This window comes from Hippocampus guttulatus, chromosome 14 (assembly GCF_054856545.1).
Source record: "Hippocampus guttulatus isolate MCC_2025c chromosome 14, RoL_Hgut_1.0, whole genome shotgun sequence".
Taxonomy (NCBI): domain Eukaryota; kingdom Metazoa; phylum Chordata; class Actinopteri; order Syngnathiformes; family Syngnathidae; genus Hippocampus; species Hippocampus guttulatus.
This window is the reverse complement of record NC_141274.1, coordinates 7,432,040-7,453,253: the sequence shown is the minus strand read 5'-3', so window position 1 is coordinate 7,453,253 and position 21,214 is coordinate 7,432,040. Positions and strand designations below refer to the sequence as shown.

The following is a 21,214-nucleotide window of genomic DNA, read 5'->3' as shown; positions in this document are numbered from 1 at the left end:
ATATGAATAAATATTTCCAATTTTTTTGTGTCTTCAATTTATTGTTCATCTTAGTGTTGCTATATTTAACTTACTATTATTCACTAGCCTAATAGTAACAATTGCGTGGGTATTTTTTTTTTAATTTACTGTCAAAAGTTCAATCAAAAAAAAAACCCCAAAAAATGTTCAAGCTAAATCTTTTTTTTTTCCCCCCTGTATTTCGCATTCATCCAAGTCACAGGAAGCCGCAAAAGTGGACTCAAGTCAACCTGACACTTTTTGTCCCTTGGACTTGTTGCGTTTTATATTGTCTTGTCTTCTCTTCTTTTGTTATTTTAGTTACCGGTAATTTTTTGTTATTTGTTTGTAGACTTTTAACACTTCCAGGCTGACACGAAAAGAGTCTATGAACTATGACAAGCCATAATAGAGCATATATTTAAAACATCGGAAATGTTTTATATGGGCCTTGGCACTCTGGTTTTGTGAGGCTATCTTGATGTTGATTTTGGGGGAGATTGGATGATTCAAGGCAGGTAAGGACACAGTTCTGCAAGGGGAAATGGGAAGAAGGCAGCATTTGACACAAAAGTGCACAAACACTGATAACAACGAAGGAAAAAAAACCCCACAGACAACAAAAGACAGTGTAAACATACTGAGCCAGGAGAAACATGAACAATTCATTCTAAAAGTGCAGCTACGAAAAAGTAGGCAACACAGAGAACACAGATGAAGAGAGGCGGACACGTTTTCAAAGCATGACCGCATGTCCAGAGACCCACACAAGGCTTTTTAAATAGGTATTGTATAAAATCATATTTTCTTTAATAATTGTCATTTAATAATCATTCAAGAATGGTCTTGAATTTTTTAGTAGAATTGAGTTTTTTGTTTGTTTTTTTACATTTTTTTTAGAATGCATTTACATATTCATTAGAATAGCATTATGACTACAGTATTTTGATTATTTTTTTTAATGGAATAATGTTCAGGTGTCTTCATTTGTTCAACTGTTGTGAAATTTGTCTTGATTTTTTTTCCACAAACCTTTTACTCAGATTTCTATAGATTTTTTTTTTCTCGAAAAATGAACTAAGGTGAACTTGCACCAAAGAGTTACTTGGACCCGTTGTGTAACTAACCGAAAACAAATATTCACAGTGAGCTTCCTTTCAAGAGAATAATTTAGCTAATGTGTTGGAGTGTCCTGATGATTCCATGGAACTGAGTGATTACCTCAAATTGTACACTGGGTATGGGATGTTTAAAAAGTCTCTGATAAAGGTCAGAGGCAGAGGTGTCAGATCCAGGTCCAGAAAGTTAAAAACCCCGCCACCGTTTGGCTTTAGCCACAGATGCTTCCACGAAAGAGCTCACTTACCTGCCGGTTGAGGAGAAACCTGTGGCTAAAGCTAACCTGTCGCTAAAGCCAACCTGTGGCTAAAGCTAACCTGTGGCTAAAGGCAACTTGTGGCTAAAGCTAACCTGTGACGAAAGCCAAACTGTGACAAGGCTTTTATTTTCTGGACCTGGATTTGAGATTTCTAACTGCCCGTGTTTGTGTTTTATCCAGCCATTTATTTATGCAGGACACTTGCTTGATGATTCCGACTGGCTAATGGTTGTTATGGTGCCTTTTCCACAAATTACTATCTTCATGATTGTGATTGACGAAAATTCCTTATTTTTAGTTTGTAAATTCATCAGCATACAATACCCCAAGACATCACTTTCTTCCTGATCCTGATTGGTTTATTGTTTTGCTACGTTTAGCCTTAAAAATGCTTTTAAAGATGCCGGTAGCCATGTGGACATGCGGGCTTGGCTTTTGGGACAGCAGTCCACCGACCTCGTACTCCTCCTTGAAGCCGTAGCCCTCGGCGCATTTCATCTGCGTGATGTGCTGAAGCAGGTCGGCCACGCGGATGGCCGGGTGCAGCTGGCCGCTCTGGTACGGCACGTCCACCGCCTCGCGCTTCCTCAGCGAGTGCGACTGCACCAAGCTGCTGGTGTCGCTGCCCATGTTCTGGCTCTCGTCTGCTTCGCAAAGCACAAGGGACAAGGCCCGCAAGTGAGCGCCAATGCGGTGAAAAGCAAAGCAGGGCGACTGGGTGACACGACGCTTGAAAGCGGTAAATGTTGTGACATTGCAGGTTGCTGCAGATGGCCGCTTATCTCATATACTGCTCAGCATTGTCACCAGCCTCCAGATTGACAAACAACTCTCCAAAAGTAGTAATCTGCATGTAATGGATGGTCACAACAACACAACGCCATTGAGTAAGAGGATGAGTCATGTGGTGGGAAGGTTTAGGTCCATCTGTTTCAGAACACAGTTTACGAACCGAAAGCAATCGCGTCAGCATTTAGACTTTTGGTTTGATGAAATATGTTGTACTACTATTCTGATAATGGGTTTCGTTTGGCCATGTATGACGACGACCGTATGAACCCTCGTGCGCTTTGGGTCACTTGAACTTCATGTTGTGTCTACATTGTTACATGATCTGTTAAAAACAAACGATACCATTTGTACCATTGCTTTGCTAGCGCGCTTCATTTGGGTGTGAACGAAGCTCGGTGTGGTCACACTTTTGGTTTGGTTTAAAATGCTTGAAGTGGTGCTGTCAGTTCACTTGACCACCAGACAAGCTTTTAACACAAAAAAAAAAAAGTTGCGTCACATAAATAGTCAAGTGTAAATCATGTGTATCACCTGAACCCTATTGTGGTTTTGGTTCAGTTCCGCTTAAAGGGGAAGTCAACCCCCAGAGTTTGTTTTGGTTCACCTTTTAAACCAGTCAGTGGCAGACGTGAGGCACAGATGTAGTTGGCGGGGAGGTGGAGGTGGAGGTGGTGGTGGCGGTGGCGGTGGGGTGGGGGTGCACCCAAAAACATGGAGGAAGGGGAACTGGTGGAGTGGTAGTGGTGCGAAGGGGTTTTCGTGGGAAAGCATCACACAAAGACAGCATTGATTCCACCCCAGCTGACCTGATCTTCTGATAAAAAATAAAATTAAAAATAAAGAAAAGAGCCCGGGAGGGAGGCGGAGATGAAAATGACGCTACCATATGGCACTCAGCTCATGCTGTGTTAATGTTGCTAATGACGGCATAGGATGGAGAGGACTTTTGTGGGTGGGGGTGTGAAATGCTAACACTGGTCATGCAAGGGATGTCACAAAACGTCAGAAGCGCTCAATCGCAGTCCGACAGAACAACGACCCCATTCCCCCAACCCCGGCCCACCCAGGGGCCCGCATGGGAGAACTTACCATTAATGGGCACTTTTTAGATAGCAGATACATAAGAGGTGATGGATGTGGGAAACGAGAGAGCGAGGGAGAAAGGAGGAAGGAGAGAGAGAGTGAGAGAGAGAGAGAGAAAGAGGGCATAAGCAACAATCCAGCATGAGAACCTGTTACAGTGTTTGAGTGCTACGCTATACACGGACCAGCTTCGGTCCAGTCAGGGTGGGAGGAGGTTGGGGGCTGACTGATGGATGGTGGGGCAATATAAATGACAAAAGTAAAAAGAATCAAACGAGGGAATCGTGGATTTAAGGGAGGGGGGTGGGGGACGAAAATGAATCAAACAAGGATATCGTGGATTTTAAGGAGGGAGAAGAAAATGCTGGCTTTGTGAAAGAGTGCCACATAAATTTAGTAGGAATTTATTAAAAAATGGAGCGTGTTTTGGGGTTGGATAAAGATACACACACACGAATAATTATGTCGCTTATCCTTTCCCGCTTTGAAAGATTTTTTAGGGGCTGGGGTGGCAAAATATTTTTTTGCCATGCATATCGGACATATTTGGGGACAAAATGGCAGATTTGGGGTTGTGGGAATTGTGAATGGTGGCATCAGACAAAAATGAATGGCAAAGTTGAAGAATAACTGAAAAATGACCCTGCAACGCTGTCAATTTTCAAATGATAAAATAATAATAATAATAATAACCTGCCATTTTCTTTAATGGCAAAATATTTGTGCTTAGCATGTCGCCATATTTGTGGAGCACGTCTTCAACGACTTAGCGACCTGCATATAATCATGAAGAGTTGTTCATTTAGTTGGACACTTCTATGACAAATAATGTTATTTATAATTTAAAGTAGAAGGAGTAACATGAGCTTTATGAAGTATGGTGTCAAATAATTTAGGTGGACTTCTTTGGGATAATGGTGCAAGTATATTGGAAGTGTCTTTGGAAGTAAAATATTTTTTCAGTATTTTTTTAAATCTTAGCATATACTGTATTTGCGGAAAATGGCGGGATGGGGAATTTTTGGAATTGTGAATGTCGGCTTTACCATAATTTTGTGGCAATTCATATAAAAATGACGGCATTTGGGGGTTAAATGAAAGTAAATATCCCCTCTCAAATTACATCAACAAAATACTAAAAATAGCTTATCATGTCGCGTCAATTCTGTTCACCAGCAACAGTGGTTAACTCCTTTTTGCACTTGTTTGACAGTTAAAATTATTTCTATAACATTTTTATTTATTATTATTTTTTTTAATTTGACAAAGTTGTATTTGACTTTACTTAATAAAACATTTGAAATGGTGACAGTTTGAAGTCTGGAACACATTTTTTTTCAAATTCTTGATGCCATTAATTTTCTTAATTACTTTGACAACTGTCACCGCTGCAACCTCGTGCCAAGCGGGCCCCGTCCCGCTTCATTAAAAACTAACGGCGGCATATGGCGGTGATGAAAGACGCCCCTTTAAGTTACGCGCGCTGTTAAACTCCCCTTCTCTTTCTTCTGGAGAACTCAAAAGTGTGGCGCGACGCCCCCAATTTGTCATTGTGTGATGCGTTACGGGGGCCGCGTCGTTTTATCATTCCATTTCATCGGGAAGCGAGAAGCAAAACACAAACAAGTAGGCCGCCGACGGCGCGGGCGACGATGACATTAAAAAGAATAATAGAATAGCTCGTTGTGTCGCGGGGTGCGAGGGGGTGGGGGGGTGTCTAAATGAAGAGGAGGGAGGGGAAGACATGGATGTTTTTGTTGAAGGGGAAGGTGGTAAGACTTGTTTCCGCCTCCCAAGCTGCATTTACTTGTGTCTAAAAAAAAATAATGCTAAAATGTCAACCTCGCCCAACCCCGCCTCACACACCTGCCGGTCCACACGTCTGTCCATGCATATGACAGGTCAAACACATATGTGACATCACACGCGGATGGGATGCAGCAAAGCCAGCCACCCCCCCCCCCCCCCATCCCCCGTCCACCAACACGGGAGAGACACTGGTTTGAGCGGGAAGGTGGGGATGAGAATGAGGACGGGTGAGCAGGCAGCTATGATGAAGGGGAGGATATTTGGAAGAAAATAAAAGAAATCAGGAAAAAGCTCAACAAAACTGAAATGATGGTGTGGAGGGGGCGGGGGGGGGGGGAGAGGGGATAAATCTGTGCTTTTCAGTCCCCAATTGTGTAAATGAGTCATTGCAGGTGTGACAACAAAGAAACAAGATTCACTGCCAATGGGCTAACTGTTGATGTCAAAGGTGTTGCACAACATCTCGCTCTTATTCTGCAAGCACAATGATCACTTCAGCGCTTCTTCTACTGGCATTTGTGTAGCGCACAATTTCCACCCACACTGTTAAGACTTCTATCACTCTTACAGATGAGAATTTGAAATTTTGGTACACATTTTAGCAAGCATCATGCAAGTTGATTTGCTTTCGCGGACCACATAAAATGATGTGGCGGGCCAGATCTGGCCCCCGGGCCTTGAGTTTGACATCAATTAGTGAAACAGAGCAACAAACCCACTCGAAAAATTAATCGAAACAAACTGAAGTGAGAAAACAAAAGTCAAAACCAAATATAAATAAACGATAACGAAAATCCTCAACTATTACAACCCTGCACTGGATCGATGCTCAAAGTCGCCTAACCGATAATCAACCTGTCTTCAGAATCTCGTCTTCCCATCGACCAATTTACAAGGGACTCAAGACTAGCCCATATGCTATCGTCCCCAGACTATAACGCTCTGTGCAGCGGCGAAATGTCCAGCCAACAAGACACCAGTTTTCATTTGTCAGCGTGGGGCCGAAAATAAGAAAATCGTGGATGAGGATAGCGGTTAGCCACTGATATATTTAGCTAGTCTTTAAAATACCGTGTACGCCCTTCCATCACGGGTTCCGGAGAAAAAAGCCAGAAGGAAGCTTGAGAGAAGTGAACAATTTTCTTGAAGAACAACAGCGAGATGTTGTCTGGCGTTTCGGTTGTGACGTCTAACACAGTACATAAAACGGGTCCTCAGTGTCATCTAGCAAAATGGCGGAAAGGAATTCTCACCTAAAATGGCAGTCGGCACAAAGGGGTCTGAGGGCGCGAGTTTGAGGAGGAAACAAATAGTTGCAGTCAATATCAATCCAGAGTGGGTTTAGCTTAGCGTCTCTAGCGACAAATTCGGTGTGGGAAGGTTACCTGGGTAGAAGGCGCTGGTCGGGATGGACGTGCTCAGCGTGTTGGCTTTGGGCAGCGTGAAAGAGGAGGGCGATGATCCCGCTGCAAAAAAAAAACCCAGTGGGATTTAGGAGGAAATTGTAAAAACAAAACAAAACATTAAAAATAGGAAGCGTTTAAATGCTTTATGTTCCTTTTTCAGGGTTTTGTGTTGGACACCACCATCGCGCTTTGTATGTGAGCATCTTTTTCAAGCTTTTTTGTAGCTTTCTAGTTGTTATTCTTTTTTGTTTGTTTGTTTGGCTTAACACTGTCAGGCTTTGTCACCGTCTGTGCATCTTTTTCAGGATTTTATTTAAAACCAAATCGGAGTAATGGACTGCTCAGATTGACCATAAATAATTTTTCATGACAAGGTGGTCACATGATGAGCTCTGGTTTGTGGTCTCATTAACTTTAATTTGGCGTTGGGTGACTTTTCCATCTTTTGAAGGATTTCAAAATGCATACGCCTTCAATGCAGCACGCGCTTATCTCACTTTGCGTGACTCTGTGCATTGTTGCTCACCACTGTCTCACGTTGTCTTGCTCTGTGCTTCCTCTTCGTCACACTCTGTGTGTATGTCACTTAGCATACCGCTGTCCCGCTTTTGTCACGCTCTCATGTTGCGCTTCTTATTCAGGCTCGGTGCATTACTTGAGAACATCCTAGAAGCTTGTTAGCCTCTGCCGTCAAGGTTGATTTGCTCATTTTAAGAAGTCAGCTAAGTGGCCACAGTCACCATCAAGTGAACATGTGGATTTCAAAAGGGCATGTATGGTCGAGATTAAGCACAAAAATAAAGTGGATGGCGGATCAAACTAAATTCCAGAGTCAATATGCTCAACGTTGAGGCGCAAACACTGTTATTACGACTCGTGTCTAATCTATCACGTCTTAATCCCAAACAGCACTGTCACTTAAGGTCGCCGGCAGCGACGCCGATCATGAATCAGCCGTTTAAACCTGAAAAGCTAGCAGACAACAGATCTGCAGTCCACCCCGACAGACAGTTAATCAAGGTCAGCGCATCATTGGGGCTCCTGCCTGGCAGGGGTGTGTGTGTGTGTGTGTGTGTGTGTGTGTGTGTGTGTCTGTCTATGTGTGCTGGAGGAGGGCTGCTCTGGTTGCTTAATCTGACGCTCAGGAGGCGGGATTATGGCGAGTGGAGCCCCCCCAGGCGCCGATTTAGCCCAGCTGCCCATCAATGGAGGATTAAACGGACCCTGCGAGAAGCCGAAATGAAGAGGTCACCGCATTGTGATTGTGTGCGGGTGTCATAGTTTAAGGGGCAGAAGTGATTTGAAAAAGTGCATCCCTGTTCATTTATGGAACAGAATTGAAAAGGTGTGAATCACTCGCTGTGCTCGGAAAAAAAAAAAGTTTAAATCCATAGTAGAACAAAACATATAAACATTCATTCATTTTCCGAGCCGCTTTATCCTCATTAGGGTCGCGGCGGGTGCTGGAGCCTATCCCAGCTGTCTTCGGGGAGTAGGCGGGGGGACACCCTGAACCGGTTGCCAGCCAATCGCAGGGCACACAGAGACAAACAACTATCCGCACTCACACTCACACCCAGGGACAATTTAGAGTGTTCAATCAGTCTGACATGCATGTTTTTGGAATGAGGGAGGAAACCGGAACACCCGAAGAAAACCCACGCAAGCACGGGGAGAACATGCAAACCCCACACAGGAAGGCCGGAGCCGAACCCGGTACCTCTGCACTGTGAAGTCGACGTGCTAACCACTCGACTACCGGGCCGCCCGATATATAAACAACTATACTATAATATAAAAAGAAGGACAGAGGGATAGGAGTCAACAATATTAAACTTTTTCTTCCTGTCGTACCTCGGCCATTGAGGGTGAGCGCGCACTCGCTGCGCGCGTTGAGGGTGAGCGCGCACTCGCTGCGCGCGTTGACGGTGGTGAGCACGCACTCGCTGCGCGCGTTGAGCGTGTGGCTGTGCGTGTCCATGAAGGAGAGTGCTTCGTCGCAGTTGGTGCCCTGCTCCGTGTAGCTCTTGTCCATGGAGTTGACCATCACCGTCATCTCCTGCCGAGTGCTGTTCAGCGTCTCTTTGCGCTTCTTGGCCAGTTTCCTTCCAAAAAAACAAAACAAAATCAAAGTAAAGGACTGCTCCCATCGACCCGTAAAGTCATTTTTCATGAGAAGGCGGCTGGCATCATGAGCTGCGGTTTGTGGTCACAGTAACTCTTATGAGGCGTTAGATGACTTTCCCTCATCTTTAAGATCAACAAAAAATGCGTAAAGATGTTGAAAGGGGTTGGACTTCCTGACCCAAATCCATCAGAGGTCATCATGATTGAACGTCCGTCCACCATCTTGGACATCATGATGTGAACTCACAACATTATGTAGTGACCCACTTTGAGCCCTTTTTTTTCCTCACTATTACAACTGCCATGCACTCATTCCCCCATAATGACCAAGTCCATATTTAATTCATATTTTTTTTAAATGTGGCGAGTTATTTTTCTTTTTTATGTATCCTAAACCTCAGATGGGTAAAAGCTCCAAATATTTCTTTTTATGATCATAAAAACTTGGTCAAGTGATTTATTTTATTTATCGATACAGTGGTGCCTCGGTTTTTGAGATTAATCCGTTCCAGTAAATCGGAGTAAAACAGAATCGTACGAAAACTAAAGCAGTGTTTCCTATCAGAACATCCCCCAAATTAGCCTCAAGTTGGCCAAAATCGGATCAATCCATCTCAGACATTCATAAATCAACAAAAAATACATTCATGCAGAATAACTGTGGTTTTGCATACAGATAAGTGTGAAATGAATACGAATAACTAATCAAGCGGATGTTTCCCTTTAAGACTTGATGGCGTAAGGAATGCAAGAGGAGTAAAGAAAGCGAGTTCGTTTCCTGAGGTTTTTTTTCCCTTGGATTCCATTGTGTTTCTGAACTTCTTTATCAAACGGCTGGCACTCAGAACTTTCTGTTATATTGTGTAAAAAAAGGGTTGAACACAAGGCAAGGCTCCTTCCTCAATGCGAGTTTTTACAAACAATTCAATCAGCCAACATTCTGTCAAAAGTCAGGCCTTCAACTACCTTTGCTTGTCTATTGAGTAGAACCGCTAAATAAGCCAACTTGCGGCCAAAGAAAGTGAGGGCAAACTGCGTTATTACAGTGTGTGCTTTTATTTTGAAGGTCGGACATTTGACAGGATTTATCATAAATTTTGCCCGAACGTCAATACACCTCGGTGCTTCCAAAGACTACACATCAATTCCAGGAAATCAATGGCCGAGTCAGGCATTTCTTTTTTTTTAAATATATTTTTGTTTAAAAACAAACAAACGGATGTATGAAAATTGAAACAAAATTTTGATGACATTTTTTTGGTGACAACTGAATCTTATGAAAATTAGGGAATAGGAAAACCACGGTTCCATTGTAACTATATGATAGTCATTACATTAACGAATTAAGTTTGCTATTTATTCCATATTTGCTGTGCAAAAAAACAGTTTAGATTTTATGTTGTTTTTTTATAGCAAAATAAACTCTCAAAATTAATAAGAAACTATTTTAAAAAAGCAAACATCAAAGTAAATGTGACTTAAACTGTGTCTGCATTACATTTTGTATGTGCCATCCTGTCAATGATGGTTAAAAGTTAAAAGTAAAAAAAAAAAAAAAGATGAGTAGACCCACCGAGAGCGAATAGAGGAGAGGGATTCCTTCCTTAATCATTGTCATTTCTTTTGTTGCATTTCTTCTTTTTAATTAGAAATGCTGATTGTTTCCCTCTTTGATTTCAAGCCCTCAGCTCCTCTCTTTCTGAATATTTAAATGTGTTTTTTTTTCTTCTTAGCTAATCACACCACTCATACGTGGGAAAGCTTAAAAAATGGAAAGTCATTCGAACTTCAAAATGTGGAATTTCTTTCCCCCCCTTTTTGACAGAGTAAAAGGGAGATTTCCCACCGGAGCATCTCTCTGAAGCAGAGCCTGACCTCAACGACGAAGGAAGAAGAGAATAGAAGAGCGTCCCCGCGGTGATTAATAAAACATGGAGTCAACGCTGCGTTATTCCACGAAACGGAGCTGGGATGCCGTCTGGAACGATCGCCTCGCCTTGATGACCCCTCCGCTGTGCTCTCCCGCTGCTTTTGTTGCCGCAAATCTCCTCTGTTTGTTCAATTTCCTGGCATATGGCGCCGTATGGGGAGACCCCCCATGGGCCCCCTTGCTCCGAGGGCCTCGGCGTGACGCTAATGGCGCGAGCCGTTTTCCTCGGCGAGCGAGAAATTGACAAAGATGTGACATTTTGACGCCGCCGGATGCGCTCACTCTTTTTAATCTCCAATTAAGTGAGCCAACAACAACAACAAAAAAAAAGAGGTCGTGGGTAAGTGCGGCGCAGGGGGAGGTGGCGGAAGAGCGCTTTCATAAAAAGCTAGTAGGCTTTACACAATCGGGATTTTGGAGTTAAAAAAAGAAAAAGAAAAAATAAACATGATAACCAAATCGATGAGTGAATTGGACCAATCTATCTAATCTATTTAAACAATTTATTTGTTTATTCGAAAGTCAACCACAGGTTATCATGGGAGATTGGGACCAGCTCGGAACCACCAAAAGCCAAAATTCTTGGACAACTGACACCCACTAAAATGCACTGGCGAAAAAAATAAAACTAACCAATACATGGGAAATGGAGGGGCGAAACCCAACACCTGCCCCAAAAAGCTCCAAATGATTGAAAAAAATTGGAAATTACTCTCGACTGTATATGATGAGAAATCTTGGATTATTGACGAGAGAGCATCCTCCTTGAGTAGGAGATTGTTTTGGGTGTAATGCCTTATTTTTCAGATCTCATCAATGATGTTGGTGATCGATGTGCCAAATCAACTATTTTGTGTAAAATGCGAAATATCTGCTGATCTTGTCCAACTGATCAGACCTGTGTAAAGTCTGGAAAATAGCACTGCAATATTGTATATGATAAAAAAAACATACAATGGTAACATTTACATTTAAGAATGAAAACAGTTTTGCCATAATTTTTCCTGTAATTCGTTGCTTGTCTTGGTCATCGAAGGGCAAATATTACAACCACACATTGATCCGCTCCACAGTACCCAGCTGTAATATTAGTCATTCTTTTAATTATCTGTCTACATGTGTTGCTCCATAGTTTATGTTCAAATATGCGTTGCTTACCCCTTTCATGTACCCTGTCACCTGATAACATGATAAGCTGTCCACTGTAGTAACCGCTGTCCCTGAAAGGGTTAAAGGGATATTTGTTAGCCCATCAATGGCGTTTTGCACTGTTAGCATTTTGCCAAAAAAAGACTATATGGTTGTTTCAGGGAGGGTATGTTCTTAGTGCCACGGGATGACACCCAATTCAGATTAATGTTAAATCCGGTCTGTTTATATCATTGTTCATATTACAAAACCAAACGTGACTTCTAATGTGAATGGAATATGAAGTGCATGCTCACAAAACGAAAAACGTCACATGACACCGCTAAGTGACATTCTCGTTTCGTTTCAGCATCTGCTACCAGTGGAAGAGGCGCGGGGCGGCGCGGCACAGATGAAGGGAAGCTGCTTGCTCGGCAGCGCGGCTGATGAAGATGAACGACGGCGCTAATGCTGCGCTAATTTATATGAGGGGGGAGTTTAATGATGGATGACTGGATTAACGACTTTAATGTGCCACCAGAGATAAGTTGGAGAAAAGTGTGCAGTAAAATGTTTGCGCGACTTGATAAATGGGGACCATTCGTCATGTCGCGATACCAACAACAAGAGCACTCAGATGAGCGTCAATCTGCGTCAGGGATCGTGAAATCCATGTGAGTGAACGGCAACGGTCTACGCGTAACGTTAGATCATTTTTAACGCTGCCCATGCTCGCAATAAAAACTTCATACTACTTGAAAAGGCTGACGTATGTGGTTGTGTAGGTGTTGCTGTTTTGGTTAGCGCTATAGAGATAATGGGAATAACGAGTAGTAACCTGCCAGTTGTTTATGTGAACTGCAAATTTGAGCAAAATAAATAATGACTACAGGTAATCGACTACAGGTAATCAACTAAGTCAACCCCCCCCCCCCCCCGCCCCCAAAACGTCATTGTCATTGTATGTCATACAAATGCAATGCTAATGACAGGCTACTGTCAAACTAAACATCAACTAAAGATAACATGCTTTCTATTTAAAGCGCCCGCAGCCCCCGCTACTTGAATGCTAGCAAACAACGGCACATTCAAATTTGCTGACGGCGGGTCGAAATCTCCTCATTCACAATTTGGGCAAATTAATGTTTTTCTTTTGGGGGGGGGGGTTGTCCACATGTGTGGGTGTTAATTTTACAAATTACTGACAAATCTAAAGTGTTCCAATGGCTTGCTCTCTTTAATGATGCAATGGTCGTGGTTGAACAACGCGGTTTTTTTTGGGGGGGGGGGGTCTCCTGAGAAATGAATATTTTGGAGGTACAAGGTTTCGGCCCGACGCCAGCAATATTACATAAAATTCCGGGTTCTGGTTTTAAAGAGGCTGGAAGATTCATGGCGTTTCCATTCATTTCAATGGTGAAAGATGATTTGAGATACAACTATATTTAATTCAGAATGTGGTCAGGTGACTCGTATCTCAAGGCACCACCGTCGTCAGCAAAAACATTGCTAAAATCCATGCTGAGTCGCAGGGATTTGAAGCTCCGCCTTGAAAGCGTCATTTCCTGCTGTCGCCGTTTCCCCCGTTCGTTCAGTTGTGGGCTGAACTCCTGCAGCTCCGAGCCGCAGACACTGGTGCTAATGAGGCGCGACTGATGTCATCGCCCGTGGCGTTTTTTTTATTTTGCCTCCGCAAACACCTCTGTGCACTCTCACGCTTGTCTACTGTTATCCATATACTTAGTATGATATATATTTTTCACCTCCGCCAAGTAAAGTTTGTCTTGATTAGATTCGTTTTGATTGTGTGCGAGTTCCAGTCGTTTAATTTAGACGACACGTGGAATTGATCACACCCTTGCCAAATTTTGAGATGTTTTTGAGCCCGTCATAAAAAATAAAATAGAATTAAAAAAAAACAACATTCGAGTGCTTTAATGCGGATTCTTTCCATTTCAGTGCGCTCTCACCGCTTTCTTTTTGGGCGTGGAACGGGCAAGTTCCGAGTGAATTCATCTTTTTATACGCACATTTAAAATCTGCAAATGAACTATAGAAATAGAGAGACGATCTAGAAATAATCCACACTAAAAATAAAATATTCATGCAATGTACAGTAGGTGCCATGTACTTCTTGCATTGGGTCCTCTTGCCAGTTGTTCCAAGATAATGGAATGGCCATATTGTGCAATGTGAATAAAGAGAAAGATGAATCCAAAGGCAAAAAGCACACCGTTAGATTGTGTCACACAATTACAGTAATGCTGTTGTTGCACAATGGAAAGAAACAGAACGACTAAAAATGACCCTGCCTGTAAGAAAACAAGTCCACGGTCGTTCACAATGCGACACGTGTCCTGTAATTAATGTGATCACTCCTCTTCTTTCTCCAGTTATTTATGTTCAACAGAGATACTTTCCTGATAAATAAGGTACCAATTGTCGTTCCTGTCCCCTTTCACGATGAACCAAATACAGTGGTACCTCTACTTACAAAATTAATTGGTTCTGGAAGAGATTTCTGAACTCGAAAATTTTGTAAGTAGAGACATGTTTCCAATGTAAATGCTCTAATCCGTTCCAAGCCCCCACAAAATTCAGACATAAATGTTTTCTAAAGCATACAAATGCATCAAAATACGTCACAAATATATGTTACAATTAGATCATTGTACAATAAATGAGAGTTGTGCATCATTTAAAAAACAGAGAAGAGAGTAAAGAATAAAAATGATGGTCATTTAACTTTTAACTGCGTCCTCATCGTTTTTTGCCCTCTTTAGTCCATGTTCTCTCTCAGAAGTGGTTTTTGCCGGTAAAGAACTGATCCAAGGACGTTTACTTTTGTCGGCTTTTAACAAGCCTTCAAAAATGTCCAAGGCAAACGTCAGCATAGTGAGCGATCGCCCGGCTGGTGAACACTTTTTCTGCGTGAGTCACATTTACATGAAACTATCGGAACACTTCATGGCCCGAGGGGCGAATAACGAGGACGCTGCAGATACACAGATCTATCTATCTACACACAGACACATACGGTAGAAGTCCCTCTTAGCCGATGGGATGCCAGGATGATGCTCGGTAACAGCCAATGGCAGAGCAGCTATAAGTATGTTGTGTTCAGGAAACTTTTTATCTTTCGTATCTTGAAATTTCTTTCGTAAAAAGAGGCAATATTTTCCCGTTGAGATGTTTCCCAACTTGAAAATTTCGCATGAATGCGCTAAATTTAATTCATGACCAGTAAACATACCAAAAATTATGGATGGGTAAAGAACCAAAATGGCTCCCTTCCTCGTGCTCCTATGATACATAAGATGCCAAAAACTGTTTTTCAAACTAAACGATCACCATTTAACAGTTAATAAAGACGGCAACATCATAACATTGTTCATAACAAGAACTCAAGGCTTCCCTTCTAATAAACGGCTCCCCGCCACTGTCCCACAGGCTCGGGCCCCTTCCTTTCCAATTCCTCGTCCTGCCCGCTCATCATCATGCAGTGCCGCTACACCACTGGATCTGCCAGGCTGCTTGTACCAATTAGCGCGAGTCTTACTGCACGCTCGCCGCGCGCCGCCTTTAATGAAGGCGTTTGCTCACCCGCCTCGAGCGCGCTTGGGTTTCACACACGCAGCGTTTAGCACACCTCCCGTCTCCCGACGCTGTACTACCAGTTGTTTATGACATGGTTATGTACGAGCGCTGTAAAAACAAAGCAAGGGCATAAGCTTGAACTTGCCGCTTGTGTTGGTGTCTTCAGCAGTCAGTTACTCTAAATTAACAGTATCAAGGGGTCTAAGAACATTGCAGCCACCTGAAAGTGGTAGAAAAGTCACAGATATCAAAATCACCTCCTTCCAGGGGGATGGCCAGAGCGTGGTGGTCATGGCCACCCTTTTTGCCAAGATGTAACTCCACCCCTGGCCGTGCCAAATGTTTTTTGTTTTGTCTAAGCTGCTGGTTTCTCAAAAAAGATGGCGGACTGCAAATGGCCCCCGGGGCCGCAGTTTGGTCATCCCTGATCTAAAGGAATCTATACATTCAGATAAGCTTTAGGATCACTCTTCTTGGAAAGCAGTTAGTTTCGCTACTGTTTGCTCACGGGGCCTCGGCAGCCCTTGAACGTCCGACTGCCACGCTACCACGCCAATAACGCCCCGTGCGCCGGGGGGCCGGCCAGTTGATTAAAGGCCACGCTTTTGACACCGCATATGAGGGCACATGTGAACGCATGCCTAACGAGTATGCCGAGCGACTTCAGTTGGTTGCCACCTCTGGCGGCATTGGCTGAAGCGCATATTTTGGTGACGGAGCCTTTGATGCGTGCGTAGAAATATTCGCGGGATTCATCAATCATACAGATGACTGCTTGCATGTAGGGAAGAAAGACCCCCTAATAGCTAGTTTTTATTAATTAGGCATTAAAAGATTGATAAGAACAGCTGCCATAAGGCAAAAAGCGTCCATCCAATAAATTTGTCAAGTAATGCGCTTGCCAGCACAGCACGCCTACTCTGGGAGCGTCTTAGCTACGACATGCTAGCTAGTTTAGTTTTTTTTTTAAAAATTAAGGGTAAAAAAAAAAAAAAAAGAATAAGAACAGGTGTCACAAGGCAAAAAGTTTGGATTTCATCAAATTAACCAGACTGTGCGATGCTAACATATATCTCCACGGTCTCATGTATAGGGTGATGGCCAGCATGCAGGGAAAACACACCCAGAGAAGGAAATGTATTCCGTTTTTATTCATTTAAGAAACATGAATAAGAACTCACATGAGGTAAAATTTAGCATTTCATAAAATAAAAATGACAGTCCAATGCTAATCACATAGATTCATCAAATGACATGTACCATGACGGCCAGCATGTAGGTGAGATGCTAATCGTGAAGCGCCTGTAGCTGTTTATTAATTATGCGTTGAATCGTGTTCCGCATATGTACTGGCAAAAGTCTGTAGCTGAGATACCAATGAAAAGGTGGTTAAAAAAGTGAATGTTTTGAAAAAGTATTTTCACTGGTGGCCAGAACTAGCCTGAAAAACATTTAGACTGGCGATGATGCCCCAGAAAGTTCGTCATTATTTATTAGACCTAAAAAAGTTTGCATTTCATCCAAAAAAAATACATATGGTCAGCGGGAATCTGCCGTATGATGTGTCATGTAACTGCTATCATGCAGTGAAACTGCTTCCACAATGGCCTGTAGCAATTTTTTATGAATAAGGCGTGATCCTGACTGTAGTCACTTTTAAAAGTGTATACCAGTTAGCTGAAAATCCAATGGAAAGGTCGTTTCTAAGGACATTTTTTAACAAGTGGTCCCCAGAACGGTCCTTAAAAACACATAAATCCACTTTAAACTCGGGAGAATCCAGAGGAGGACCCAGTGATGGTTAAGAATTTGCCATTAACCCTTTCATGCACCCTGCAGCCGGATAACATGATAAGCTTTCCACTGTAGTAACCGCCGTGTCTGAAAGGGTTAAAAATGTGCTCTCCCTGGATGTTAACCGGCCATAAAAAAAATGAGTTAAAACTGTCATGTTTTGAACAACAACCTCCATCGGCCACCCTTAAATTCTTTTTTTTTTTTAGACTAGTCATGATGCTCCAGAAGAGGTTCTCTTGTAAATTCTTTAAATTATTAAGTCGATTTTAAAACAGGAATGAGAGCCTTTCAGCCAATAAATGCACAGAATTTCAACCAATTCACTTCAGCAAGGCAACGTGAGCGACATGCCGAATGTATTATCTGCAGGTGCATTGTGGGATGTCCTTTTGAAGCGAGGCAGCCACTGTGCCATCTCTGCGATCACCGCAGATTAGCCACACACAAAAACAAAACAAAACAAAACAAAAAAAACCCCGCTTCGCTGCAAAACGTAAGCCTCTTCACCGCATTCGCTATTTTGGATTGTTTTTTGCCTGTATGTGACATTTAAACTAGAAACTGGAAGAATAAAGTCACGAGTACACGTGCAGTAAGTCGGAGTGTGGTGGGGGGGAAAAAGAAAATCAGGTAAGCCAAACAAAAACGCATGAGATGGGAAATGTGGGAGGATGACGTGGGGGAGGGGGGGGGGTGAAGAAGAACTGCATGCTAAGTATGCGAGAAGCGCTAAAGCGGCTAATCCTGAAATGAAGCGTGGCACGTCCAAGAACGTGAAATAAGGAGGGTGTGGTGCCACTAGCATGCGTGCGGCTCAGAGAGAAAGCATGGCGACGAACATGGACGCCGAGTTTGGTTACTTACAGGTAGTAAGTGTAGGAGTGATAGGTTCTTCTGCCGAGTGGGGTGGTGGTGGTGTTGGTGGTGGAGGTGACGGTGACGGTGGTGGTGGTGGTGGTGGTGTTGGTGGTGGTAGGTTTTAAGCAGTGGAGGACGAGGAGAGAAAGGGGAAAAGGACGGGGATGGAATGGAAAGAAAAAGTAAAAATAGATTAATGTTATTGGAACCAAAAAAAAAAGAAAAGAAAAAAAATCAGGCATGGTGGCAACACGAGGATGCTCGGCTTTGTGAGGTGAGCGCGATGATCGCCGCGCAAGTTCACCATCGTATCGCTATTTACCTGCCATAGCTGTCCTTAAAAAAAAAAAATGGATATCCACTTTCAACAAGGCATAGTCATTGTGCTGATGATGTTCTTGGTTTGATTAAATGGAAAAAATAATGAGCAATTGTTCTTGTGTATTATTTAAAACTTAACGATTTTAACGAGTATCGCCACACTGTAAAAAACATAACTTGTATTCATTTGCATTTCGGTGAATTGCCCCAACTTAAAATTTCTGAATTTTGTTGCCTTGAAATTTTGACTTCAACCATTTTTTAAACCGTTTTTTTTGGAGGGGGGGGGGGGGGGTTATGAGAACTGTTGTTCAAAACATAAACATCTGAGGATTGAGAATAGCAATGAGCATTTGACGAATCCCCTTAATCGATTCGATGAGCAAATGAATGATTGACTGTGATCACTTTTAAGATTTAAAATGCTGCATTTTGCACAAATCGCCATTGGCCATCGTCTACCTCGTTACGGATCGTCATTCATTAAAAACATGAATGAGAATGCCTGTCATGATTTCACCCAATCACAATATAAATCCAGCATATGATCCATTTTTACTTCTGAACATCATTTGACTCCTTGCTAGCCTAAATGTATTATTTCTAGCATGTTGCTGAAGAACCAATTAAAAAAAAAAAGACGTCTCATCATGCCGTGCTTTTAACAAGTCTCCTTTTGGCTTGCCAGAACCATCCTTCAAAACTTGCATGGCAGCGAAGGCATTACTTTTCTCGTGTACGTTATTCTTTCTTTTTTTTTTTCATGCAAACTGTCGGACGGAAATGTGATACACACATTATTCATAATAATAAAAAAGGTCCACATCTGACCTCCCAGGTTGGAACTTAACGAGACGCTTGCATGTCACCGCACGCAACTTAGATTCGCCTCCCCGACACCCTGGATGGCCCGAGTTATTTGCGGCAAATTCTCCTGCCTCGGCTTCGATTGAGCCTAAGTGAAAACAATTACCGCTCGGATGGGAACCCGCACGAAAAAATGAAAACTCTTCATTAGCGGCCGACACAACACAAATCAATGGACGGGTTCCATTTTTACCTGTCTTCTGCTATGTTTCAACCCATTTAGCGCAAAAGGAATAAAGAGTTCAAGCACAAGAGAAAAAAAAAATCTCCCGTCCCTGTGGTACTACACCACAGACGTAATTTGGCAATTTAGATTGCTCGTGAGTAGTTTTTCTGCTTCCAGTTGGAGCTCATCAAGGTGAATTTTCTCATCGGAGATGGTGAAGCTCAAGTTCTGAAATTGGCCCAAAATGGCTGCTTTAAAACAAAATGGCCGACTTTCTGTTAACTGTGGCTTTTTCATGTGTTCTGTTATGATAGACACATCCAGCCAATTTTATGTCGATCAGGGAAACTTCTTGATCTACTTTCCATGGGGCGCGACTGAGTGATCCAGGGTGGTCGAAGATTTCAGGCATTTTAAGGTCCTCCTTACCTCTTTTCCAATGTATTTCGCCGCATTTATGTCACCGACATCATCAGAATTACAGAACATGAACAAATCTTCTGTCCCCGGCACAACGTGACGACACACATGGCAGCAGGATGGGAATAAAAAGTATAAACAGTCACCGTGGAGGGGAAAAGACGCTTGATATTTGCAGAGCTTTGCGTCTTATTATCGCAGCCATATGAGCAAGGGGCCTTATGTAAACGTACCCTTTAGCTACGCATCCATACACTTTCAGAATATTTTATAGACGGGATTTTTTTTTTTTTTTTTTTTTTACGGCTTATCTCCCTCGCAGGGCTTCTCAAGCTCCCCGCCGACGGCGTTTGTTGGCGGGTACGGCGTAAAGCGATTAATATTTCCTCAATGGGGCGTGACTGCCTGATTGAATTCATTCTTCACACCAAACAATGCAGTCGCACGAGAAATGACCGCTTACCTTTTTTTCATGAGGAGCACCACGCCGAGGAATATGATGACAAAGAGCAGGATGCCGGCGATGACCCCGGCGATTTTCACCGTGTGGTCTGTCTGCTTTTCTGGCTCTACGGCGTCGGGTTTGCGGGTGGCGGCGCCTGCCAGCCCAAAAAAACAAAAACGTAATTATATGAATTTGGTGGCACTAAACATGATCACCATGGTTGGGAAATTTTATGTTGCTCACGGAAACTTGCTCATTAAACTTTGCCACCATAGACATGACCAAAATGAACCTAAAATGGCCACTTTGTAACCAAAGTAGCAAACTTCCCGTCTCATTTGGTTCTGATTTCTTTGAGACATTTTGTAGGTCTCCTCATGACAGACATTAAAAGCAATGAGAACAGACCCTCCTTGGTGGAGGTAATAAATAAAAAGCAGATCTTGTTAAAATTCCGCTGGCTTCCCACTAGCTGCGCGAGCCGCTCGGAGAATCTCAATCCCGCCGGGTGGGGGTTCGAGATGGGAATACAGACGAGCCTCTTCCACTTTCCCGACGAGCTCAAAGGGTGGATTTGTCACACGTTTGTGGTCAAGGAACCCCCCCCCCCCCAAAACCCTGATGTGTGTTATCAGCTCCATCTATTCGCATCTGATTGCTAAGATGTCAATGCGACCAATGGAATGAGGAAAAAGAAGAAAATCTATTGATAGCGTCGCACCGAAGAGAGAACAATATGTCAGTGGGATGGATATGCATCTTTTGCCTTGATAAGGAGACAACACCGAGTCACGATTGACTGTCGTGACAATTCATCATTCTAAATTTAGGAACACAGATAATCAGGTGCAAGACGCATTGCGTCTTATCACCTTAAAACTCTATTCCTCACGATTGAGTCTGGGCAATATCTCGGCCAAGTCCGGCTGACACGTGGTGTTTTGGTTATTTCAGGCTTTAAAAAAAAAAAAAAAAGTAAAAGTATCTTTTGGGGTTTTATCTTTCCCCTCCCACTGGTCTGCCTCCAGCATCTTTTGTCAAGTGCGCTCGGAGAGTGCCGGCCGCAAACGTGATTAAGCGAGGGTGAACT

General features: G+C 42.9%; 1 protein-coding gene across 6 annotated transcripts in view; it reads right to left on the bottom strand.

Annotated features, from left to right (window-relative positions):
- The window catches only part of LOC147194769 (receptor-type tyrosine-protein phosphatase mu), a 136,813-nt gene that overhangs the window by 26,166 nt on the left and 89,433 nt on the right, over window positions 1-21,214 (bottom strand). For 2 of the 6 annotated variants that reach the window (XM_086128948.1, XM_086128950.1), the window contains exons 15-20: window positions 20,143-20,278; window positions 17,912-17,941; window positions 8,323-8,573; window positions 6,448-6,528; window positions 6,316-6,342; window positions 1,835-2,025 (exon numbers count right to left, since the gene is read on the bottom strand). In XM_086128948.1, the coding sequence (XP_085985074.1) occupies window positions 1,835-2,025; window positions 6,316-6,342; window positions 6,448-6,528; window positions 8,323-8,573; window positions 17,912-17,941; window positions 20,143-20,278 (716 nt within the window). The remainder of the gene's footprint in view (window positions 1-1,834; window positions 2,026-6,315; window positions 6,343-6,447; window positions 6,529-8,322; window positions 8,574-17,911; window positions 17,942-20,142; window positions 20,279-21,214) is intronic. The other 4 variants (XM_086128949.1, XM_086128951.1, XM_086128952.1 and 1 more) reach the window with 4 other exon arrangements.